General features: G+C 45.8%; 1 protein-coding gene across 9 annotated transcripts in view; it reads right to left on the bottom strand.

The window, feature by feature from the left end:
• The window catches only part of pard3ab (par-3 family cell polarity regulator alpha, b), a 191504-nt gene that overhangs the window by 120235 nt on the left and 44140 nt on the right, over nt 1-27129 (bottom strand). For all 9 annotated transcript variants that reach the window (XM_079284636.1, XM_079284637.1, XM_079284643.1 and 6 more), the window contains exons 3-5: nt 9244-9427; nt 6089-6279; nt 5718-5861 (exon numbers count right to left, since the gene is read on the bottom strand). In XM_079284636.1, coding sequence (XP_079140762.1) covers nt 5718-5861; nt 6089-6279; nt 9244-9427 — 519 coding nt within the window. The remainder of the gene's footprint in view (nt 1-5717; nt 5862-6088; nt 6280-9243; nt 9428-27129) is intronic.

Below are 27129 nucleotides of genomic sequence, written 5' to 3'. Positions count from 1 at the left end.
GGTTTGCATGATTTATCCCGCTAAAGCTGCAGCGTGCACCTGAGGGACTCGCCTCTCTCAGCCACACACACACACACACACACACACACACTGCACAGATGCTTGTTAGTTAGGAAGCACTGGAAGAAGGTATTTGTGTGTGTGTGTGCATGCGCGTGCAAGGCCATAAAGATTTGTTCTGGTGTAATCGTGCTTTTAATGTGCGTGCACGTGCTTGTTCGCTTTAAGTATGCTTTAAAATGCAGTGTATGCATAATACGTGTGTGTGTGTGTGTGTGTGTGTGGTTAAAGGAATCCTGTGGTGTGTTCGTGAGTGTGTGCACCTGCGCATGTGTGAAAAAAAGTTTGCATCGGTGTATGTGTTTTATCAAAACTAGCTGTTAAAGTGTGTGAAAAGTATGAGCTGTAGTGTGCACACATGCATACGTCAGCACTGATATTCCTGCACAGGTATGGTGGTGGTGTGTGTGTGTGTGTGTGTGTGTGTGTGTGTCTGTGTGTGCGAGTGCTGACCTGCCTTCAGCACGTCTGTGTAACAACATCCCCAGTGAGTTGGGTGAAGCCTCCATCCCACCATGAAAGATAACTCAACTCTCCCTCAGCAGTCTAATGACCGAGGACACACAGAGGCGTCACACACACACACACACACACACACACACACACACCGAGCCTGTATTCACACACTGTGCTACACTCATACATACTGGATGCTACCAGTGTAAAGAGGAGAGTCTGACCTCCAGTAAGTTATCATCATTATTTGATCAGTTAGATGAGAACTGCACTTGAGAAGTGTTAATGGTGGGAAGAGAAAAAAGAAAACGTCGTTCCATTAAAGTTAGTTATGAGTCATTAAAGTCGACCACTTTTAAAAGGTTGCGCTGCTTAAATCCTCGAGACGTCACTTCAATATAATTTGGCATGACACGGAAAGCACCAGATCTGCGTGACATGATGTTTTTCTCATGGACTTTGTTTCTGCATTCGAGTGTCTTTAGTTATCAATACAGCTGTGCCATGACTTTAATTCTCTCGCTTTCTTATTTTAGTTTGAACCATTTACTTGTATTTTTAAATCTCTCTGTAAAGCGCTGCGAGCAAGATGGATGCTAAATCTGCTCCACAAATAAACAGACTGGACTAGAATGCTGTGGACCAGCTCTACCAGGAGTGTGTGTGACGGACCGGGTTCACTGAGTTCTTGCTGTCTGACTCCAGCTCCAGATATCAGCAGCACAAGCGTTGCCAGACCTCCAGTTCTGACGTGAACATGAGGAAACATGGGTCTCATCTTCACTTTTCTAAATGTCCATGAGCTCAGAACAGCAGCCTTGCTTTAAGCATTGATACGATGTATGTTACCATTTTAAAAGGTTTTTTGTAGCCTAAGAATTAAGAAAAGTATGGTATTTATGATCTATAATGTGGTAGTGTAGCAGAACATGTTTAAAATCATTAAATGAGGTTTTCACTGGACAGCGACACAAACTTTTACACACAGCCGGAGAGGAGTAGAATGAGAGAGAGCCACACGCAACACACACACATGATGTATCTACACGAAGAGGAAACATTGACGAGAAACACAATGAATACAACAAATACACACACACACACACCTACACACACATCCCTGTACTTCTTTCCCTGTGAGGACACTCCCTATAAACCTAAACAGGTCTTTGAGGAAGTGAGGACCGTCCTCACTTATCCAAAAATGTCCTCACTCCGAAACACACATTGGTCCCCACACAGATGGACGTACAAGAACGCACTCTCCATGACATGTGTCATGTCCTCAGAGACTGTTGTCTCCTCTCAGAGGTGACCCAGACAGGGTGCAAGCTGTGTGTGTGTGTGTGTGTGTGTGTGTGTGTGTGTGTGTGTGTGTGTGTGTGTGTGTGTGTGTGTGTGTGTGTGTGTGTGTGTGTGTGTGTGTGTGTGTGTGTGTGTGTGTGTGTGTGTGTGTGTGTGTGTGTGTGTGTGTGTGTGTGTGTGTGTGTGTGTGTGTGTGTGTGTGTGTGTGTGTGTGTATTCAGCTGTCCACGCTCACACTCCAGGAGGCTCAGCTTGTGGCTTTTCGTCTTAATTGGTTGATTTGCAACCAGGTCTACGGCTGCCTGGATTCCTGACATGCTCACAGCTGACACACAACACACACACACACACAGACATGAATGTGTAAACACACACTCCACAAACACACCGAGATGCATAAAAGCATTTGTGACTCATGAATAACCACACACACACACACACACACACACACACACACCTGTATTCTCTATACGCAGCCTCGGCACCTCCACCTCGGCTCTCGTTAATACACACTCGACTGACAGCTCGCTGTTGCCATGGCGACCCCCTACCTGTTGCCAAAAGGAGGGCCGGGAGTTTAGAGGGCTGGTGAACGCAGCTCAAAACTATCGCAGTTCAATTTTTTTCCCCCGCTGTGTGTGTGTGGAGCCGCCGGTGCTGCTGCGGGCGGGCACACACACACACACACACACACAATTACCCAGTGTGGGAGCGGAGAACCTCCGTTCGCTTCAACACACCCTTCAGTGCAAAGCAATGCCACCGTTCTGTAGAGTTCTCCTGCTTCATCACACCACGCTCTGTTCTAATCCTTCTCTTCGTCCCGTGCTCCTCTGTTCCACGGCGTTCGTTCTGCGGGAGATGAGATGGAACCCAAGTTGAGGAAATTGTTAATTCATGGCGCCGAGCTGCTCTCGTCGAATGAAATGGATGCATGTTCTACTCTGGCCCATGCTGTTCTTCATTCCCACCGTGTTCTCTTTTACTCCCTTAACAAAGGTTGAACATGCTAACGGCTCTCTGGGCTGCATCCTTATTGGTGCGGTGATGAAGTGTGGAGCAGTACGGCCATTAAAGATGCCTGAAACGCCACCAATCTCTTGTTTCCTGCAACGCTCGGAAACGATTCCGTCACGATGCAAATAGTAACTCAAACTCTGTGTATGTGGATACTAAACATGAAGAGAGGGTCTCCGTTGGACTGCTTCTGTACAAACTCCATTCCAACTAAATGAAATATAGTGGCGAGTAGTAACAGAACAACATGACGTATTAAAGCTAAAATACCACTCTACAGTCTACAGACTTCTTCCAACAAAAGGTAATTTCTTTCTAAATTCTGGGGTGTCTCATCTGTTCTGTTATTTGATTATCAAGTCTGGAACGAACGCATCTTTCCTCATCACAGCACAGTTGCAACATCCTTCCTGGAACAAAGCGAGCTAAGTGGTGCTTAAATCAACGAGACATAAACCAGTGACAGCGCGCTGAGAGATTCTGCACAAGAGCGGCCAACAGCAACAGCAGCAGCTCAAACTACAGTGTGTGTGTGTGTGTGTGTGTGTGTGTGTGTCATTGAGAAGAAGATAATACAATGATGTAACTTGGATTCAGATGATCAGATTGGGTTATTTTCTTTGCCACTCACGACCACAAGGGCTCACAGGTTGACGTCAGCAGGACGAGCGGACGGTGCGTGTGTCCCGTGTGTGTCCATGTGTGTGTGTGCGTCGAGTCGGGCAGATGGTCTTCAGCAGGTCATTAACACCAACTACACCCTCCTGCAGTGACCTGGACCACTTAACCCCCTACATACTAAAACCTGTCGTGAGGCCGATGAGGGGGAACGGTGGGAACGCGTTGTACGAGTAACCCTTCAGCGAGAGAAACCGTTTACAGAAGAACTTATAGAAGAAGAAAAAGTGAGACGCCACTTAGTCACCGAGTGCATTTGATTATGGATCAACGCATTATGTAAATCTGCATGCTTAAGACTTTAAAAGCCGAGGTTGAGGTCATGTTGAGCTTCAGAGGCAACTTCAAAGAATAAGCACGAACTACTGATGAACTAAAGGCTGCACTCTGAAAGATGTGATGTGTAGAACATAACAGCTTCTTTGTGCATTGGCGTTGACTTTATATCCAGTTTTAAGCCACATTTCTACGATATACTGGTTTCTTGGACTTTTTTAACAAGATGAAAGATTTTCTGGATCTTAAGTTATCAGAGAAAGAAACGGAGCGAACGTTTTTAACGGTTCTGTTTTGAGGAGGAGACCTCTGAACAATGACATAATGAATCCTAACCAGGAAAAGCTGCCTGCACTGATGTCAAGAGTGGTGAAGACAACAACTCCCATGATCCCACGCTATTTCACAATGTCACCAAGCTCTGTGTTTTGTTCAGGCTTTGAACGAGAGACCCCCCCAGAGACAGAACATTACCGACTGCGAGTTCACCACCAACACTGGAGGCTACAGCCAGCAGGCTCGTCGATGTGTATCGGCACTCTGAGCCAGACAGCGTTACGAGTACGTACAAAGCAAACAAACACACATCTGCAAACCGCTTTCACACCACTGCGAATCAAATGAAACGCTTTTGTCATATATTGATTACAAATAAAAAAATATGTCCCACAACAAAACCGCACCTGGCAGTGCAGACCGGTGCTGTGATTTGCACGCGCGTTCTCAGTCCGTGGCATTTTGCTCGTGGAAGAAGAAAAACAAGGAACAAAATAAATGAAGTCAGTTATTCTGGAGCGGGAGCGTCCATCCCTTTTCCTTTCCTCTGAGAGGAAATGAAAGTGGCCGAGAGCGACTCGTAGCACAACGTTGTGCATCAGCAACAGCAGCTTCTGTGGTCCTTTGCAACCGTCTTTCGTCACCGCAGTCTCACTCTACTACAATCTCCCGACTGACGTCCGTTTGGTAAACAGTCGTCTTTTCAGCCTCGTTTTCAGCTCCTTTACCTTCACTGTTCTTAGACCGCTACCAGCCGGGAAGTCCCATGAAAAGTGGCTGTGGACTCGCTTCAATTGACGTAATGTGGTGTCAGAAGGGGATGTCGGTGAATCTGATTGGACAGAAACAGGTTTACAGAGTGACTTTGTGTCATCACATGTACGTACATATTCTTTGGACCGCCAGCGAGCCACTGACAGCCAGCGAGCTACTTCATGGAGACCCCTGATCTAGACCGACATCCACCAACGTGGACGCGCAGACCAGCGGCACCCAGCAACCCACCGCTCTCTCGGGGCTTTGGCTCGCTCAACGTCAGATCATCATCTCAATAGTACACTTGGTTAATCCCAGTAAGTAATGCAGATGTTTTACAACAGCACACATGTAAGCCAAAGAAAACCAACAGCCCATAAAAAGATTAGATCAGATAGTTAGTGTGCATGCGCGTCTTTTAGACATGTTTATTTAACCTATCACTGCCATGATGGAAATGAAAACATATTTATTTGGGGTAATGCAACCTTTGCGGGTCATGATATGTCATCATATTTTATGATCATATTCCAGCAAAACGTTGGCGTGCATGACCCCGGTGGGAACGGAGCCCCCGGCAGCCCTCTACATATCCAGTTAAACAGGACCACATGTACCGTGTGTGGCTGATGTTATTTTACTGTATGGACTTGTACTGGATAGAACTGGGTCGGGCTCTGGACTGGATCTTGGCCGCTCGGAGCCGAGCGGGCTGGACGGACCGCGGAGTGTGGCGAAACTCGCTGTAAATCTCTGAATGCTGGGCGGTTGGAGGTGTCAGGAGTTCAGATATAACAGAGAGATGATGTGTGAGGTTTCCTTCTGACAACATCTAGGTCTATGGCTGGCATAGGATTACCATCGGTGCACACTTCTGCTGAACATGGTCCTACCTGTTCCTGTCTCTCCAGCCAGCGGTCCACCATGGGGTGATTGGCGCTGAGTGACGAGCGGGCCGTCTCTCTCTGGAACTCACTCTGATCGGCCCACGTCCCCGCATCCCGCGGCAGACTGCGGTACGTGTCCATAGCTTTACCCTGCGAAGACACGTTCAAATGTCTGTTGCTGTGCAATAGTTCACTTTGGGGGTTTTATAAACCAGTAAAACCGGGACAATCTGCAACTTTGAAACGATCGGGAAATACTTTTTTCCCCCAAAACAGATATGTAATAGCCGTCAGTGTATGAATAAAACACCGGTGTGCCACATGTAGTCGAACGTGCACGTCCATCAAGATCCATCCATTGTGAAAGAGCCGCCTACCTTCCTCTCGAGGCTGTTGGTGCCGGAGGTGTGGCGAGCTTTCAGGAAGCCGGCCGTGGTGGACCAGCGGGTCGGGTTCTTCCTGGATGGCGGCTCTTCCGTTTTGACCCGCGGCTCAGCGCCGCCGCTGAACGGCCCGTTGATGGTGAGCAGGGCGGGGTCGCTGCTGCGCCGGACGTGGAGGGGCATATCTGAGAGACGGGACAGAGTTAATACAGATCATCTTCTTCCCCTTACTCTGGGAGGAAATAATATCAGAGCAACTGCTTTTAACTTGTTGAAAAATGCCTGATTGCCAATTTATGTATAGAAACCATAGCACTTGCTATAATTGATAAGACGAATATTTAATATCATGTTTGGGGATGATTGATGTAAATAGGCTGGAACTCGTTTTGTTGCTCAAACATTGTGGGCAAATAAAGCAATTAATCATTGGAGATTGCGTCATCGTCCCGATCGTGCAGTAATCTGATTTGTCACTCAAGAGTGGAATGAGGCAGCTCCGGTTTCTACTTGACTGCCAGTGAACCACAGAGCAGACAGCGTGTGGGAACAACAACACAGGAGGACGAGCCTGTTGAGAACCACAGTGCGAGTGGATGCCTTCCATTAAAACTCTTCACTGTTTAAAAGTTGCGTTGCGTGGGAAGTGGGCCAAGGTCCAAACAACAACTCCAACGAGGGCAGCACAAAATAATGATCCCACCACAGCCTGCGCTGGTACACGCGACACCATGTTAGGACAAAACTCACACTTTCAGACCGCTCTAAAGTCCCACGGGCCCATTTGATTGGCTGAAATGCATCCGGCGGATCGCACAAGGGAGATTAAGTGTAGACGGGGAAAAAAGTGAAATTGTTTAAAAAGCTGAAGCGTCTTCATCAGATGACAATGCCAAGTGTCATGTTCCCAAGTACTGCGATCTGTGCGAGTGTGTGTCTGAGTCAACAGTTATTAGACTTGTGTGTATCGTGAGACCGAGTGCATGGCAGGATTACGTGTGTTTATGTGTGTATGTTTTCTGATGAACTAATGAGGGTGAAGGTCAGAGTGCGTGTCTAAACACTTTGTTCAGAGGTACAGTGTGTGTGTGTGTGTGTGTGTGTGTGTGTGTGTGTGTGTGTGTGTGTGTGTGTGAGCCTCTCTTAACTGTGTGTAAGAGTGTGTGTTTGTCTGTATTTCGGGTGCACGCAAACGAGTAGACATGTTTGTATTTGGAAATATCTGAGCCAACAGCTGCAGTATTTGTTGAGCATCTGGTAATGTGTGTGCGTGTGCGTGTGTGTGTGTGTACTCTCATGTACTTTGCTGACTGGTGTTGCCGGGTCAGCCGGAGCGTGGGACCTAAACAGCCCTGAGTTCTGGGAGAAGGAGTTCATTGGGGGGGCAGAGTGCAGGCTGTTCTGACAAGTAGTCTCAACACCGCCTCAAACTACAACTCCCAGAAGGCTTCAGGACACGGGACACCTCTTCAGATGAACTCCTGCGTTGATAGAGCGGTGCAGGAATGAGTCCTAAAAGCCAGACTTTGTTTTTTCCCACTTCCGGTCCCCTCTGCTGATAACAGAGATATTAAATTTGCCACACCGCTCGTGGATTTTGAATATTTGACGAGTCTTAAAAATGGCGACGCTAACAAGTGGCTAAATGAGACAACAAAACACCTTCAAAATCATTCAAAAATGAAGCCAACTATATCATTGTGTTATTTCCAATGCTAACACAATACATACTGGAAACATTCAGAATGCCTCTGCAGTGTCGAACACTAAACCCACGACACACTTGGCATATGAAAGCGACACGGTCCTTTTCATCAGCACGTCAATGTCTGCAGAGGAAAAAGCCAAAAAACATGAATCCATTTGTGGACAACTCGCCGTCGAATAAGCTTAATCTCTTCTCTTTGAGTTGCTGGGCGGAACAAGAAAACTGGGTCCAGCACCTCACATCTCATCCAACATGAATGAGTGATTGAAAGCTATTCTCATTAGGCGCTCGTGAAGATAAATATAAATATATATATAATCAAATTCCTTCTTCTCCGTGTCAGACATTTCTCTTAGAAACCCAATAAAATGCAGCTGATGAGATTCAGTGCCGTCAATTAAACGGGGTTAGAGCTCATTATGGAGACGGTTAAATTGGACGTAACTGGCAGGTGTGATTATGCCCAAGATTTCCATTTCTTATGCATATTCACATCCATCATCTCACCCAGAAATCCAATTAGGAGTGGAGTGACCTCCCTCGCACTGTGTGTGTGTGTGTGTGTGTGTGTGTGTGTGTGTGTGTGTGTGTGTGTGTGTGTGTTAGAGACATAATAGGAGATCTTTGGTGGCTGCCGTGTTAATCAATGCCAGTTCACAGTTCACTTGTGGATGCATTATACTCTGGTGTGATATTTCTAGTGCTAACAAAAGATGCTTATTAAATAAGTCGGTTTTTTTGTTCATTGGAGTGTGTGTGAGTGAGGCTGTGTGTTGATGCCTCTCATTTGCAGGTCGAGGCAAAAGAGGATTTTTACTTTGAGTCACAGCTTTCACTTTCACCCAGAAAGAGAATATTTGAGAAGGCCGTGAGAGTATGTGTTCGTCTCTGTGTAAATCTGTGAGCGCAGTGCTCGTTTCCTTCTGCATGTGGTCGCATTCTTTGCTTTTTTTTTTTTTTTGCTCGTGGCAAAGTTGACAAATCACCTACAGGAGTCAGCTTCCCATCCAAACGCGCGGTAATTACAGGAGAAGAAGCGACTTGGCCGGCAAGACTGCCGAGGTGGACGAGCTCAGCGTCACATTTGATTTAGGAGGCAGCGAATAGAACCAATTAGCCACTTTGGCCGGGGATCAAACGGCTATCTGCGCCTGAGAAAAAGAAGAAAACAAAACGGCTCTCCTGTCCAATTAACAGAACGTATGGACGGGGCTGAGGTACCGGCGGGCTGTGACAAGGTCATTTGTTGGGTACTGCGGCGGTTGCTGATATTTGCCGCTGTGGAGGACGACAAACTTGTAATTTAAGAGGAGAAGAAGAGGAGCCGACTCGATTACTAATCATCTGTAAAGTAAATGTTTGAGTTCCTGAGTGTATCTTTGGATAGCGGTCCCTCTGTTCAATGCATTTACTGATCAGTTCTCTTTGTGTTGGGACTTACTGGTGCGCAGGGCGGAGGGCGTGACCTCGATCTCACTGGCGACCTGGTAGGGCTGGAAGGCCGAGGCTCCGCTGCCAGCGCCGAGGTCCACGGCGAACAGGTCGGGGCTCTGGGTGCCCGTGGAGCTGGCACTGGTCCCGTCTCCTCCATGGTGGGGGTCCTGTTCGTCATACACGGCTATCAGCTGGAGGAGCAGAGGTCACGAGACGTTAGATTGAAGAACACGTTGCTTTATATTGAACGAAACACGCATCATCAGGGCTCACCACTAACTTTTAAAAGTGGTTGCCAGACTTTTGTTTGATGCAATATCACGAGTGCAACAAATCATGGGGTGCACATGGGTTTGCTGGGTTTGCTGGGTTTTGCTGTTCGTATTTTTAATGTTTCTTCCAATAAAGCGGTTTAAGGCCACAACTATATTTTGCACAATCGTCACTTTTGTTTCACTGCCTGAAATCCTGATCAACGATAAAGAACCCGGCTACAGAGCAAGAACAACTCCACAGGAAACCCACTAAGCATGTGTGGTCCTTTTGTGCTGGAACGCACGAGGACCACACATGGGTAAAGGGGTGATTTAGAATCTCACGTCTACACGATGGCACCGAGGTGCTCGTTACCTCCAATCATATCCTCTCTTCCTTCAAAATGGCTCCAGGCTTTCTCTCCACATCTTTACCTTCAGAGCTGCTCTCCCTCTCAGATCTGATTAATTCCAGCTTCTACTTTTATTAGTCCTTTTAGTCGATAAAACAAATGAGAGCCAGGCCGCCCCTCTGTGACTCCCACCGGGCCCACGGGTCGGTTCAGCTGGCTCCAGTTAGCCGAGGAGAAAATGATTTAAAAAAATCCATCCTACATTTGCATACTCAAAGGAAGTGATGTAACTGTCCCTCGTGGTGGGATCTGATGGAGACAACGTCCCCACACGGAGGACCACGACCCCCTGACCCCCTGACCCACGGTAGATCCCCGAGGTTAGAAATAAACGCGTTGAACGGCCCAAACGTCTTCAAGGCATCGCTGCAGTTCATCTGGGTTTATTTACAGGATCAGGACTTTGAAGAAAACCTGAGCAGCTGATCAAAAACAGACACACTATTGTCACTTCTGAGAAAAATACGAAACAAAACTATATTCTACCACATGAGAATAAAACAGTCAAGATGTCAAGGCCACTATAGATGCTTTGAACTTCACGGAGAAGACGGAGCAGGTAAAGACTTCTGCCGTCTGCTAAGTCGCATGCTGTCATTTGCATTTTTTGTAGTACGTCTGCAGCAACAATGACTTGTTGTGTATGTATATAAATATGAAAAAAATCCACACAACTTAAACACTTACACACTAAAAGACACACTCCAATATGTATCCATGCAAACATGGCCACGCTGAAGAAAAGCATTAGCACACACAAGTACCGTGAGAGAGACACACACACACACACACACACACACCTACACACACCTACACACACCTACACTCGCAGTTTTCCAGCACATTAAACCTTCATTTCAGCCACATTTAGCCTGAGAGCTGTGGAGTTCTATAGCAAGTTGGACAGGCTCCCTGGTGGTGAACACACACACACACACACACACACACTCACGTTTACGGACCGCAAGACTCATTTTTCCCATTAGGCCCTTTACATAAATGTGCAGACATTTACTTCAGATTAGAGCTTGTGTCAGCCCGGGGCTAATGTGTGTACACACGGTAATGGGGGGTAATAAAGGTCAAAGGCCGGGGGGGGGGGGGGGGGGGGGGGGGGAAACGAGGGGAAAGTAAAACGGATGGATGAGTCGAAGTGTGTGCGTGAGTATCAGAGAGACGGAGATGCGTACGCGTCTCTGTAAGAACTTCCTGTGTGGAACCGTCACAGGGAGTCCTCCACTCTTCCCTCATTAAGGCTCAGTTCAGCCGGAACAGCTGAGTCAGCAAAGGCCCCCTTTACCCCCTCCCGGTCTGCTCCCTGAGGACACCACAGAAGAAGAACCCCCCCCCCCCCCCCCCCCCGGACGTGTTTTTACAGCCCATGTGGTTCTGGTTATGCGGTAATCAGTTGGGCTGCAGTGCGCACTGTAAGATGCGGTCGGGCCTCAAAATCTTTGGCCGATCCCGATGTTCCTCGAGAGGCAGAAACAATCAGAGAGTAATAACAGCGGTGTGATGGAGGACGGCAGTGCGAACTTAAGTCTCTGCTTTCACAGACGTGACATTGACGGAGAGATGAACTTTTCATTTTCACATACGTTTCACGATTCAAAGATCTCTGCAGTAACGCCACGTTTTTAGATAAGTTCGTAGAAGCATGTTGTACATTTCCAGTGATGCTTCTTCTCCTCAGAACGTCAGAGTTGCAATTATCAGAATAGTATGTTTCTACAACACCCGACGACTGGAAAAGGCACATTTACCCACAGGGATCCCCAAAGGTTTCCTGTTATCAAACAAAGGCACACGCTGAAATCATTTGCATGACAATATTTTCCACTCAGTATACAAATTATGAATGTATGAAGTAATCTGTGTGTACAGAAATCGATATGCAGATGAGTACAACGCAATAACAATGATGAGAAATAACTTGCTGGGAAGAAAACGATAAGAGAAATGAACGAGAAGAAAACAAAGTAAACATCCGCTGTCGTGCGTTTCCTAATCCGTGTGAGAATGGTGGATTGTACAGTTCAGAGGGCAGCGCTGTGACTGACGGACGCTCCCTCAGGACTCGTGTTCGATGTTTTATTGACTGGATTGTTGTGCGTGTGTGCTGTGAAACAGCCCACAGCTAATTGCTGAGGTTTGTTGACAAGCGCGGGCCGTGACCCTGCCTGCCATGGGAGAACGGCTGCCACCTATCCACACACACACACACACACACACACACACACACACACGTGGCGTCCAATCAGCAGGGCTGGTCTACCCTGAGGAAAACAGGATGTGTACACAGTGTGTTGATTGGCCTGTGAAAGTGTGTCAATACGTTCAGACAATTTAAAAACCTTCTTTCTTTCCTAAAGCTCAGCCCTGTGCAGCTGGATTAGGGCTGCAGCAATTATTTGACACATTTGTTTATAAATGTATTATTTGGACGTCTAATGCCTGACATTTGCTGGGATGTTGTCAATATTTTATCCCTTCTGACAAACATATCAAAACAAACCAAATGTGAAGAAAAGCAAGCACATCTTTGAGTGTGACAAGCTGTGAGAGTCTTTTGCTTCAAACTGTCAATTAAGATTAAAATCTGTTATTTTTGTCAGGTGTGCACAGGTATGTGCATACACACCTGTGCAAAGTGTGCATGTGACATAATGCACATGGACGCATGTGTTCACGTACGTGTGCAAAACTCACTTTTTAATAATTTTTTGTTCACTCTCTTGCACACACACACACACACACACACACAAGCCAAACTAACAATAACCGAAAAGTAAAGTACAAGGGAAGGTATGAGTCAGTCCACTTTTCAGCAGTCACTTGCAGCTCATAAATCATCATCATAACTCTGGCCAGAACAATACGCTGGCAGCTGGGCCAGAGAGAGGGAACCAAAGGTCTCTCAGAGGGGAATTAATCCCTTCGGGTGTGTGTGGGGGGGGGGGGGGGGATCGCCCAGTCTTATTTCATCAGAAATCCCCGATGCCGTCCAAAAATTACAGTTGCCTCAGTTCTGGCGACCAACTCCAAAACATAAATCTCCCCGAGCTGCTGCGGCCATCTATCGACCGTTTGATTTATCCCCTCGTCACACGAAATAATGTCAAGTCATTACAATTTTCACACGGAATTATATTACATCAATAGACCGCATTTCCCCCCGGTGTCAAGCTCCACGCCGCGCCGTGTTTGTGTTCTTTTTATATGATTTACGGAATGTGAACCGCATTATCAACAACAGACATGAAGGGAAAGAGAGCCGGTGGGAACGACAAGAGGAGCGGTAGCGAGTAACACGGCTGCCTCGCATGAGCAATGACTGAATGACGTTCATTCACTATTTTAGATAAAACAGAAACCAATGACTATTTATATTCTCAATTAACCTGACAATTATTGTTCTTAGTTATTTCTTACACTGTTTCTTTAATTGTTTTTAAATCTCCTTTTCTTTTGCCTTGTGTTTTGATGCTTTCAATGGTTTTATGTGAAGCACTTTGAATTACCTTGTTGAAATGTGCTCTACAAATAAACGTGCCTTGCCTTCGTTAAACTATTAATCTTTGGATGTAAAAAGCAAGTCCAAAACCTAAAAATATTCTATTTACCATTACTAAATGTCCGACAGAAGTTCACTGGTGGACCACCTTGGTAGCCAAGTGGTTACAGCTCATTCCAAAGTGCTACATCACGGGTTCCATTCCACACCTCTCCTCCCCCCGCACACGTTTCTGTATCCTTATCGTCACAACTGAGGAGAACTGAGCGACTTTAACGTTTAACATCATCAAAATAGTTGCCGATTATTCTTCTAATCCTCTCAACTTTCATTTAAAAGCTCAGGCATTGCCATGTATTCCAGTGACGTGGTGATCGGTTACTGGAGTCAGGAAATAGAAGAGAAGAAGTTGGGATGGGTGAGTCCCTGTCACTGATGTGCAGTAGTGGGAACATGTACCCACTCCACTGGACTCAGTATCTAATCAGACCGTTCACCGGACCTTCTTGGATATGTTTGGAATGTCCCAGTTGGTATTTAGCTCATTGGTGCTGGAAAGCCCCGGTGCAAGGATATCTTCCTAGTCTTTGTAAAGAGTTGGTCGATATAAATAACATTTACTTGACTCTATTGAAGTTTTAAATTCATCTGCCAACAATAACGATTACCGTCGTCTGTATTTGATGTGCTGCAGGTGGACCAGTTCAGATCATGGATCTCTAGAGTTAGTGTACCAGACCTCGTTAACTCTGCACCAGTATCACCACGAGAACATCCCATGGGCGTATTATACTTTGCAGACAAAGCTGATCCTGATTCTGGAAACCCAAGTCCTGCAGACCTGGCCCGCACTGAACCAGGTCCGTGCCAGGGAACGAGAGGGGGCAAAAAGCACCGCAGTCAGCGAAAGCGGGGAAGTAACCGCTTCACTTTCGCCCACACAGCTGTGTAATCCAAAACATGCCCCGACTCCTCTGAGGTCAAATGAAAACTGCAGCACAGAACATTTTCCTCGGTTACCTCGGTTACATGCTCCGGGAACTTTGAAGAAAGTGCAGCCGGCACTTTTTTATTTATTTATTTTTTTTCCCCAAAAGCGACAGCCATCAAAACCTCTGAAATCAGTCGGCTGCAGCCCAGAAGCCACAGAGTGCAGACGGGCAGTGACCGCGTTACCCTCGGGTCAGCCCTGTTCATGTGTATGTGAGGAGTTCACTTCCAAAAGGGCAGGAAATGAGAAAAAACTAGAGCTCCCCATGAATAGATCTTCATTTCTAAAGGATGGTAACTTGAGATGATGACATGATGTTTTGCAGACAGGTCTTCCTACATTTTATGGTTTTGAATAATGGACACACCGGCTCAGTCTCATCCCGTCCCATTCAGAGGACATGGAAGTAGAGCGTGTGCAGCGTCTGATACTCTGAAGTGTATGTTGTCGCGTTGACCCGTCATATCAGTGTGTACACATGTGACACATGTAAGACTTAGAGGTCCTTTTAATGTCGCTGAGAACTTCATTTAAGACCGTTTTGACATCAAAATAAAGGAGAGGAGCCAAAGCAGATTACGTTTTGGAATAAGCAGCAAAGACAAAAAGGACAATAGGAACTAAAACACCATCACATTCACTTCATTTTATATGAACCAGAGACAAACGGGGGTCGAACCTCAATTTTAAATGGGGGGGGGGGGGGGGGGGGGGGGGACAGACAGATGTGGCTAAGATTAGCCGAGGCTGCTAGACGAGCAGCGCAACTCCCACAGAGACCGTTGGAGGCTGAGCAGGAGACAGAACCTTGGCCTCCCTGAGCTGAGAGACAATCAGAGACGTGTCAAACGGAGCAGACTGAGACGGGACCAGGTGTGTGCTCACCTCCTCACTCAGGTATTCACTGAAAACACAAACTGACACAAACACGCACAACTATTATAAAACCGTAAACAGATTTAGGATCAGATAGTAGACGTGTTGAGGACAATCCAGCAAGTTGGCTCAGCAGGCCCGCTCCATCTTCACTTTAATCCTGACAATAGAAAACATGTGTGGGGGGGGGGGGCTTCTGAGCCGAGGCCAAAACTGGCAAACTGAAAATGGCAATTAGATAGAGGGAGGGAGGGAGGGGGGGGGGGGGGGGGGGCGCGAGGGGACCGAGGCACCGAAGGTGATTCATTCTCCAAAATGAGCAGAGTGCTGAGTCGTGACTCTTATTCCCTGAAAGATGTTGCTCTTGTTTCACCGCTTAGTGCTCAACTTCCTACTGGTGGAGCTCTTCTGAACGTTGCCCCCCCCCCCCCCAGAGGAGCAACAGTTTACCAAATGACTGACCTCATTGGGAAAAGTGCTTCTCAAAAATATGTAATTTCTTTTCTTTTTTTTTCAAACCTACACTTGGATTAATAAACAAGAGAGAAGTCAAGACATTGGTCTACATTTTGGCAACTCTTTCTTGCAAAGAGTGACCGACATCACGCTACATATGAACTAGAGCTGGTGAGCAGTGAGCTGAACTCTTCTTCTTCTGCCGGTGCCTTTTCACTCACGTTGTGTGCTAGATTGTGTCGGGGCTACACGTGTTGTATTGTGTGTGACGGCTGAATAAAAACACAACTTAATGTCTTCTAATTCACACCATTGTATTATTCTAACATGGGGATCTGAAGGAGAAAGCACTGAGAGTCTCTTCACCTTCCATTCTATCATCACTCCTGCCATCACAGTCATGGAGATAAGGACGGAAAACAAAAGAGTATCCCTTTAAATGAACGGCTAACCAAAGACGAGCGTGCGTGTGTGTGTGTGTGTGTGTGTGTGTGTGGGTGGGTTAGCTAGCACCACTAATGAGCACCATACATCACATGCTATCGGGGCTAATCACACTGAGGGCTATATTTAGCTTCAATTACCTGTTTTCCATTGGACTAATCAACACTTAGCAGGCGACACCGCTGTAAACGTGACCGTGTGTGTGTGTGTGTGGGGGTGTGTGTGTGGGTGTGTGTGTGGGTGTGTGTGTGTGGATGTTTAATTTAGTAGGACAACCTGTGCATATGAACATAAGGGCATAATAGCTTTTGGAAGGAAACTGTGGCTCTCGCCATGAACTCATGCAGCTGGAATAATTCGGTTTCGTTCAAACTTGGTGAACTGGGCTCCAAAAAAAATATATATATTTATATATATATATATACACATATATATAGCTAGTTTATTGTTATTTTTGGCTTATGTTGCACATGTAATAGATTCTAAAATGTCATTACTGAATAAACACTCAAGCTTTATGGTTAAAGGTACGTATAAAACGCAACATTTTAAAAAATCTGAAAGAAATAAGCTCCTTAATTTGGAGCAAATGAACATTGTGTTTGTTCCCTGCAGCGTGGGCTGGACTGTAGGTTGGATCGGGGTTGACAGACTATATGCAGCGTGTCTGGTTTGTATTGCCTCTAGCTTTCATAAAACACAACCGGACATTACGTTATCTCAAATATCTTGCGGCCATTTCTTCCCCTTTAGCTGCCAAATAATAGTTTCAGCCTCTCTGACATTAATGTTCACGGAGTGTTCTCTTGTTTGTGTTTTGATTAATTGGTCTCAGATGGAATTCCAGCCCTGGATTAAACATGCGATTCCCTCCCAGTCACTCTCACAGATCCCCCACAGCAGAGCTCAGGCTGTACTAATGTTAACCAAACACGACCCCGTACTCAACTGCACTGTGCTGTTGGCCACAGGTCTCGTTTTTAATTCCGTTTCAGGACGACAAACACATTGTTCATCTAACCTCCGGGACACAACAGAGGGAACAGACGGCACATATAACGGATGTACGACTGTGCCAACCCTGAGGGCAGTGAGACGGAGGGAGGAGAGAGAAAAGGAGAAGAATGCACGAGTCGAGTCGAGTGAGGGGAGAAGGAAAGGAGAGAAGGTAGGGTTGATTGGGAGGAGGCGTGAGGATGGAAAAAAAGGGAGATAAATATAGATGGAAGAGGTCAGAGAGGGGAGAGAGGAAGAGATGAGAAGGAGAAAGGAGAAAGGATGCAAGAGGCCAGACCAATCCTCCATGAGAACGACTTGGCGGAGGGGAGCGAGCTCTGAGGACGTGTGTGTGTGTGTGTGTGTGTGTGTGTGTGTGTGTGTGTGTGCGCGTGTGTATGTGTGGCAACACAGCTGGAAAGGCTCAAGCTGGCTCGAGGCTTGCCGGGGATGTTTCTGTTGCACAATGAAACGTTCGGTCCAGAGGAATACGCTCCTTTTTCAGCAATAAATCAGCAGAAATAAAGAAGTTGGGGAGGGAGGGGTGATGGGAGATTGGGGGGGGGGGGCAGGAAGGAGGTTGACGTTTCATGAGAGAGTGAGCAAGATAGACAGATATGAACTGTCTGTATTTCTTATTAAAGCTATTAAAAAGGTCAGGATTTTCCTCCAAAAGGCGAAACCATCATTCTCCCATGACTCCTCACGATTAAGTCTGCGTGCTTCTCACCAGTAAATATGTTGCTGCAGTCTTTCACTGACCAGCTCCTTATATATCCAGCAGTACTGCAGAAAGACACGTTCAGCTTGGCATCACATCCTCAGCTTTTCAACAGCCTTTAAGTACGAGAGGGTGGATTCTTTTCAAACCACACCAACATACTTGGTTCCTCTGAAGACTTCATTAAAGAATATTTGCAGAACAACTGTAATCACCGAGCTGTGTGGGCAGTATCCCACCATACATTAAGTCCATATTTGTACAAGAGCAGCCCCGGAGGGAGCCGTGTTAGCCGCCCCGTAAAATCTGCAGGAGCACTTGTGGAGGACTCGGGGATACCTTCAAACTGCACGTGGGCATGAGGAGGCATCTGGGAGTTTATTTCGCATACGTCTGGCCGAAGGATTTGAAACCCAGAAGACGTGAGATCGGCCCACATACGAGGCCGTTCTCCAGCCAGGCGGAGGTCTCGTAAGCCTCGCTGTAATTGAGGGCCGAGGGAGTGACGGCCGCTTAATGAGAAATTATAGTTCTGCTGATGCCTTCAGAAAAACCCCGACTCCATTTGATAGTAATTACATCTCATATGGTTTCATTACGCCGGGTCCTTATTTGGATTAGGCAACATTACGACTGAAAAAGGAGAGGATAAACTCTGCCGGGATTAACACCAGTTTGAGACCCCCAACACACACACACACACACACACACACACGCACGCACGCACGCACGCACACAAAGTGTGATAAATGAATGAGGTTATGCAAGTGAGTCCACAGAGTGTTTTAAAACTACACTGCAAATTCATCTAAATTATCTTAAAATTCATTATTGTGTCATTTAGCTTCGAGCGCCATTACAGCTGACTCAGCATGTGACGGTGAGTTACTCTCATTGGTTCCAATGGGGGTTGAAGGATCGTGTGAGATGCTTCCTTGGTACTTTCAGTATGTGAACAGGTGAATAAATCAATTGTTGGTGTTTGGCGACAACTCTTGTTTGACTGGCAGATTAATCGACCAATTATTCCAGCTCTATTTCAGTTGATGATGAAAAGAAGCAGCCTTGTGAGGTCATCATCATTCAAGATGTAGGAATGTCCACTGCTGTAAACAAACCTTTAACAGCGTCATAACACCGCTGTATGACGTCGCTCCCTGTTTTGAGAATAACAGGTTTCCATCCCGCATTTTCTTGTTGTTAATAACATTAAAACAATCCACCGACAACTTTCCACTTCTACCGCCTCACCGTCTGTGTCATGTGGTTCAAAACGCTCCTCTTATGCTCCTCTGTGCCGCTCTAGCCGCCTTTAAGACCTCTGCTGATAATTGGAGAGCTGAAGTTTGCATCGATGATATCCCGGCTGCACTGACTTCAGAGAGACTTTCTCATTACTGCAGATATTGCACTTGCGATTAAAAGTGGTTCTGCTAAGTCAGAGGTAAGAGCGGGTGGATTTGAGATGCGGGCGGCATTAGAGCCGCGAGTTTAGGCTTTAATCCGAGTCGAGGTGGAGCAGGCGTCGAGGTTTACCCCGTCTGAGTCTATCTCTAACACCCACACAACGCAAACACACACACACACACACACACACACACACCCCTGCAATTCATAAGTCCTAGCCTACATACACACCAACGCAGAAGTGAGCTCTTACCTTTTAAGTACCCAAAGTTACCTACTCTCACACACACCCTCACACACACACCTTCACTCCCTCTCTCTCACACACACACACCTTCACTCCCTCTCTCTCACACACACACACACACACACCTTCACTCCCTCTCTCTCACACACACACACCTTCACTCCCTCTCTCTCACACACACACACACACACACCTTCACTCCCTCTCTCTCTCTCACACACACACACCTTCACTCCCTCTCTCTCACACACACACACCTTCACTCCCTCTCTCTCTCTCACACACACACACACACACACACACACACACACACACACACACACACACACACACACACACACACACACACACACACACACACACACACACACACACACACACACACACACACACACACACACACACACACACTCCCTCTCTCTCACACACACACCTTCACTCCCTCTCTCTCACACACACACCTTCACTCCCTCTCTCTCACACACACACACCTCCCCAAACCCATCATCAAATCTCTTTCCCTTTCACCACCTCCGTCCCCAGGAGAGCAGCCCCGGCACTGAAATCTAATTTAAGGCTCCATAAGCAGAGCTCAAATGAAACTGTCACATCAAAGTCGGCGCTGGGACGGAATGACACAAATCAATAAGACGGAGAGCTTCGGCAGACCCGGAGACTCCTGAGCCGACCTGGGCCGGGATCAGGCCGGTCAGACACCGCTCCGCCTGGAGGTGGAGCGGTGTGTTAGATGTGGGGGGGAGTGATGGAGTCCGTCTGTCTGTGTATCAATCTCTGCCTGCCTGTCTGTCTGACAAAACTCTGATATGAAGGTATGCACCGATCCGATGTCACGTTCTCATAGAATTTATCATCTCAAGGAACAACAACTACAACAACACGTGTCGGCGCTAACAAATCCTTGTTGAAATCGGCAGGAGGACCGCTCGCTAACGTTAGCGGTTAGCAGCCATAAACCGTACATTTGTTGTCCGCGCAGCTGTGATGATTTACATATCGTGTTAGAAAACAGTTGGCAACAAAGAACAGAGAGAAAGCAGCTGCAGGAGGTAAATTCATCCAAAACAAAGCAAAACTCCGTGTATCTGTTACAAAAGCTGTTTGAACATGTCGCCTGTGTGAGCCTTAAAGCTGAACGTGAACTTGAAAAAGCAAACTTGACTGCGGGTCAGAACTCTAAAGGTGCTTTCAGACGGCGGGCGGCTGCCTCCAGGCAAAATCAATGTCCTGTCCCGGCAACCACCTCGGATCCCACCGGCCGGCACACCAGCGGCCGAGGCCGTCCACCGAGAAAAACCAGCTCCTGTGTGGTCTGCCTCACCTGGTCTCTGTGGTCGGTACCACTGATGGATCTCAACCAGCGGAACTAGAATGTAGCGGCCAGGAGCTCTCAGGTGAAGAGCGGCTCACGAGCATGTTGTTCTCTGTACAACGGAGTTGTGTTTTTATGATTTCATCCAGAATTATTGAATCTACACTTTGAAAATGTACTTCGATCCTTTTGTGTTTTTACTTGATCGGATGAGCTCATCTCTCTGTGAAGAACGTTGGTCAACATTGGTGTTAAATGTGCTCTGTGAATGAATTGACTGGTCAAGTTGTAGTACAGTAGTCAGAGTCAGACTCCTCTTCATGAATCAAGCCTTTTAATAATCCCTCTGCTTTTTGGAGTGGCGAGTGTGAAAGATGGAGGAAACCTCTGACTCTTGTGAAGTAGACCGCTCTCTGTTTTACTGCCGTACATCAATGTATATATATATATATATATATATATACAAATATATATAATCCTCTTTAACAGTGTGCGCTCTGGGTACTGCTCAAGAAGTGAGAACATACCTTTGATGATGCCTAAATATAAGCCATCCAAATATATATATATTTTTTTACTTTCCATTTCTAATAGAAGTTTCTCGCTGACCGACTCCTGGAGGAGACTGATAAAACGCAGAGCGAAATCTGCTCTGCTTATGAAGGGGAGTGCATTGGGCTCGGGAGGGAACTTCTGGAAGATGGAGAGGTGAGATAAAACAGCTCTGAGCTCTGAGGGATGGAGAATGATTACCTGCACGGATGAGAGTAGGGAGGGAAGACGGGAACACACCGAGAGGAGGGAGGGAGGGAGAGGAGGAAAAAAGTGACTCAATGATATATCGTTAACAGACATTACTGCTGTCTAATTATCTCAGACAGTAAGTAGGAAGAAAGAATATAACTACAGAAATAGTCCGGCACACAAAACTAAACACCTCATTTCTACGGATTAAACAAACGAGACATCGCGTGATTATCAGTGAGCTTTAGAGGTGCCGGCAGGGGGATTTTGTAGCTTTGGACAGAGCCAGGCTAGCCTTTTCCACCCGTTTCCAGTCTTTATGCTAAGCTAAGCTCAGCATCTCCTGGCTGTGAGTGGTATCAATTCAATCTACTGAAAATAGTCCTTTTGCACCAACGGATATTTCAAAGGATCTTTAAAGTAATTGTAAATGCATTTCCAAGCCGACAACAATGGGACCGATAACCCTCCACTGAGTGAGAGTCTTTGGGACGGCTCGTATTGGTCAATATTTCACTGAGTGCTGTATGAACTAATCTTCCTCAGGCTTCTCAGTGATGCATTCGCCAACGTTAAATCACCAAACAACGAATGCATTGTTATGCCACTTCTACAACACGTGTGGGACGGATCCTCTTCTCTGTCATCTTCATCCTCAAAACGTGTTTTCATTTACAAGTTGAGGCTGAAAACATTTGGAGCACAATCATCTTAACACTAGTTTGCACTACGGTTTGGTGATTTGGGCCTTTTGATAACAGACCTTACAGTATGTTAAGATGAATACTAGTTTATTTAGAAGTCTGATTTCATTTGATCCAACGATGGAAACAGAGCAACAGGCCTTCCTTTGAGTTACGTCAGCATGAAAAAGTTTCTCCGAGCCTCAACGTCCATCCACGAGCCAGCGTCTTGAAATGCATAATTCAAGTGCACCCAAACAACAGATGGTGCATTTAATCTGCTTTTTCTCCTCCACAGATCCCATACACCCGCTATCATTTAGGGGAATAAAGAGCATTATCCAGCCCTCTGCTCAGCAGCGCTTATCCTGAGACATCGATACTTCACCGAGCGCCGGGGGGATGGCAGAGTGGGGCTGGCTGAGCCGGCCTTGTTGTTGAAATAAGCACTTTTACTCTCGCACAGACAGCAGAAATCTGACAGCGATACTTTACACAAAGGCCATTGTCGGGGGCGAAGCCGTGAGGGAAGACGAGCAAACGGGCTAATTTGCAGTGTGAACAAAGAGACGTCTGTGACGGCTCTGCAGAGACACGTTTCTGTTGCATTGGGGATGGAGACGGGCTTAGAGCCGGAGCGTGTGATCCCCGCCTTGTCTCACTGTGATCTTCTCTGAGCGGTTGACAGAAAAATGTCTGCAGGAAACAAAAATAAGCGGAGACACAATGGAAGTCTCCTACGTCGATCCCTCACCCATCCTGAGAACAAAAGGCAGCCATTGTAGAAGTCACTACAAAGGCTTTATTCTTTATTAGTGTTCACCATTAGAGCCCACACATCGCCAGTCTGCCCGGGAACAATAAAACTCAACTAAACTTTATTTCAATGGTCATACACATACAGCCCCCCAAAGAAAAACTACGTCCAGGTTGGTTGTGATGGTTTTATCGCGACAGATCTCCGGTAATCCCGTTCATGATTCTATTTATATCAGACTGAAGCATTGCACAATTTAATCAAAGCAAAAGTGAGTACAAGTCCAACAGTGGGCAGGATTTCTGGTTTCTGCCCTTTAAATATATCTGGTTGTAAGGCAAGGCAAGGCAAGGCAAGTTTATTTGTATAGCACATTTCAACAACAAGGTAATTCAAAGTGCTTCACATAAAACCATTAAAAGCATCAAAACATAAGGCAAAAGAAAAGGAGATTTAAAAACAATTAAAGAAACAGTGTAAGAAATCAAATTCAGTCATAAAAAGTAGAGGAGATTTAAAACATACATTGAAACAATAATTGAAGTAGCCAAGGCCTCTGCTCTGGACCTGTCCTCTGCTACTTTCTTTTAAACTTCGCCGTTATCAACGATTCATCGGTTAACTCAAGATTTGCGCTCTCGTACAGAAACTCCGTCGAGGATACTCTAAGCAGAGATATCATGTTTTTTCACTGGACGCTACCCACAATCCTGGTGTCCGGAGACTTGATGTCTTGATAAGGTAATTTTCACAAAAAGTAGAGGAGATTTAAAACATACATTGAAACAATAATTGAAGTAGCCAAGGCCTCTGCTCTGGACCTGTCCTCTGCTACTTTCTTTTAAACTTCGCCCGTTATCAACGATTCATCGGTTAACTCAAGATTTGCGCTCTCGTACAGAAACTCCGTCGAGGATACTCTAAGCAGAGATATCATGTTTTTTCACTGGACGCTACCCACAATCCTGGTGTCCGGAGACTTGATGTCTTGATAAGGTAATTTTCACATGTCTCCCTGAGACATTACGCTGCACGCAATCAACCATACACTGCCGCAATTCTGCAATTACTCGCACACAAACCACGTCAGGAAAAGATCTCTGCCGATCTGCGTTTTATAGTGTACGCCTTGCACGAACTCGGTCCCGGAGGAAATGGCGATATATTGTGCAGTCCTTTTAAAACCATTAAAAGCATCAAAACATAAGGCGAAAAGAAGATTTAACAGCAATTAAGAACAGTGTAAGAAATAAAATGCAATAGTAAAATGCAGAAATGCAGGAAATTGATTAATATATTAATTGAATGTGGTTCAATTAAAGGCAGCAGCAAACAGAAAAGTCTTCAATCTTGATTTAAATGAGCTGAGGGTCTCAGCAGACCTGCAGCTTTCTGGGACTTTGTTCCAGATATGTGGAGCAGCAAAACTGAACGCTGCTTCTCCATGTTTAGTTCTGACTCTGGGAACAGATAGTAGACCGGTCCCAGACGACCTGAGGGGTCGGGATGGTTCGTAAGGCAGCAGCAGATCAGAGATGTATTTTGGCCCTAAACCATTCAGTGCTTTGTAAACCAACAGTAGGATTTTAAAGTCAATTCTTTGTTGGACAGGAAGCCAGTGCAAAGACATCAGAACTGGGGTGATATGATCCACCCTCCTGGTCTTAGTGAGGACTCGAGCTGCAGCGTTCTGAATCAGCTGCAGCTTTCTGACGGACTTTTTACAGAGACCTGTAAACACACCGTTACAGTAGTCCAGTCTGCTGAAGATAAATGCGTGGACAAGTTTTTCCAAATCCTGTTGAGACATAAGTCCTCTAATCCTTGATATATTCTTCAGGTGATAGTAGGCTGATTTTGTAATTGTCTTGATATGGCTGTTCAGGTTGAGGTCTGAATCCATAACTACACCTAGATTTCTGGCTTGGTTTGTGGGTTTTAACATCAGTGACTGAAGCTGAGCGGTGATTTTCAATTGTTCATCCTTGGTACCAAAAACAATTACTTCTGTTTTATCTTTGTTTAATTGAAGAAAATTCTGGCACATCCAGATGTTTATTTGTTCAATGCAGTTACCCAGCCCTTGTATGGGATTATAGTCCCCTGGTGACATCGTTATGTAGATTTGTGTGTCGTCTGCATAGTTATGATAACACACTTTGTTGCGTTCCATAATCTGAGCTAGTGGAAGCATGTAGATGTTGAACAGAAGAGGCCCCAGTATTGAACCTTGGGGAACACCACATGTCATTTTAGTCAGCTCTGATGTGTAATCAGCTACAGACACAAAGTATTCTCTGTCCTTCAAGTAGGATTCAAACCAGTTAAGTGCTGTGCCAGAGAGTCCCACCCAGATGTTTAGTCTTTCTAGGAGTATGGCATGGTCGACCGTGTCGAATGCAGCACTGAGATCCAGTAACACTAAGACTGAACTTCTGCCATTGTCTATGTTTAAGTGGATGTCGTTGAAAACCTTAACAAGAGCAGTTTCAGTGCTGTGGTGCTGTCGAAAGCCTGACTGGAAAACATCAAAGCAGTTATTTACGGCCAAGAAGTTGGTCAGCTGTTGGAAAACCGCTTTTTCAATTATTTTACTTAAAAATGGGAGGTTTGATATTGGCCTATAATTTTTCATCGTTGCGGAGTCTAAACTAGCCTTCTTTAGGAGCGGTTTAATAACTGCAGTTTTTAGGGCTTGGGAAGACACCTGAGAGAAGGGATGTGTTTACAATATGTAAGAGATCAGTGGTCATGCAGTTTGAAATATTTTTGAAAAAGTGTGTTGGTAGAATATCCAAGCAGCAGGAGGATGACTTCAGATGTTGTATAATGTCTTCTAGGCTTCTACGGTCGATTGAGTGAAATTGTGTCATGATATTTGAATGGATGTTATTCAGAGATCGGGACAACACATATCCTGTGGTTGGTGTGGAGGCACTGACTGCTTGTCTAATTTTCTGAATTTTGTCAGTAAAAAAGGAGGCAAATTGATTGCATGCCCAGGTGGATTGGAGCTCAGCAGCTACCGACACTGGAGGGTTTGTTAGCCTGTCGACGGTTGCAAATAGGGCGCGTGTATTGTTCTTGTTTTTGGTTATGATGTCAGAGAAGAATGACTGCCTTGCATTTCTAAGTTCCAAATTATAATTGCGAAGTCTCTCTTTATAGATGTCACAGTGAACCTGGAGATTAGTTTTTCGCCACCTGCGCTCAGCTTTCCGACACTCTCGTTTCTCTATTTTGACCAGCGTAGCATTTCTCCAAGGAGATCTTTGCTTACCCGAGACAACCTTCACTTTAGTGGGTGCAATGGCATCAATAATATTTTTAACTTTAAAATTGAAGCCATCTACAAGCTCATTGACTGAGAGGCAAGAGAGGGCTGGTGTGGAGGAGAACTTCTGAATAAATAGTTCACTGGTGTTTTCAGAGATGTAACGCTTTGTCACAACCTTGGTTTGGACATTTGTGTGCAAGGAGATTGCACTCTCAAAGAAAACACAGAAATGATCAGAGAGTGCAACATCAGTCACAGCAACCTTGGAAATGTTTACACCTTTGGTGATGATTAGGTCCAGAGTGTGCCCCTTGTTGTGGGTGGGTCCTGTCACATGCTGAGTCAGATCATAGTTATCAAGGACACCACATAGTTCTATATAATCTCTGTCCTGGGGATTATCAACATGGATATTGAAATCACCAACAATAACAACACAGTCAAAATCAATACAGATTACAGACAGCAGTTCAGTAAACTCATCAAAGAAGGTTGCACAGTATTTAGGTGGTCTGTAAATGTTTAGGAATAGAGATTGAGTGGAATTCAGAGCCACATATTCAAAAGAACCAAAATGACCAAAGGACATCTGCTTGCATTGAAGAGAATCATTAAATAAAATAGCAACTCCACCTCCTTTCTTATGCGCTCTTGTTTCGCTCATGAAACTGAATTTGGGAGGTGTTGATTCAATAAGAACAGCTGCACTGTTATCTTGATTTAACCAAGTTTCAGTTAAAAACAAAATGTCCAGTTTGTGCCCAACAATAAAATCATTGATTA

The sequence above is a fragment of the Melanostigma gelatinosum genome (assembly GCF_949748355.1).
Source record: "Melanostigma gelatinosum genome assembly, chromosome: 15".
NCBI lineage: Eukaryota > Metazoa > Chordata > Actinopteri > Perciformes > Zoarcidae > Melanostigma > Melanostigma gelatinosum.
The sequence above is the reverse complement of the archived record's forward strand: the minus strand, read 5'-3'. Positions and strand labels throughout refer to the sequence as shown.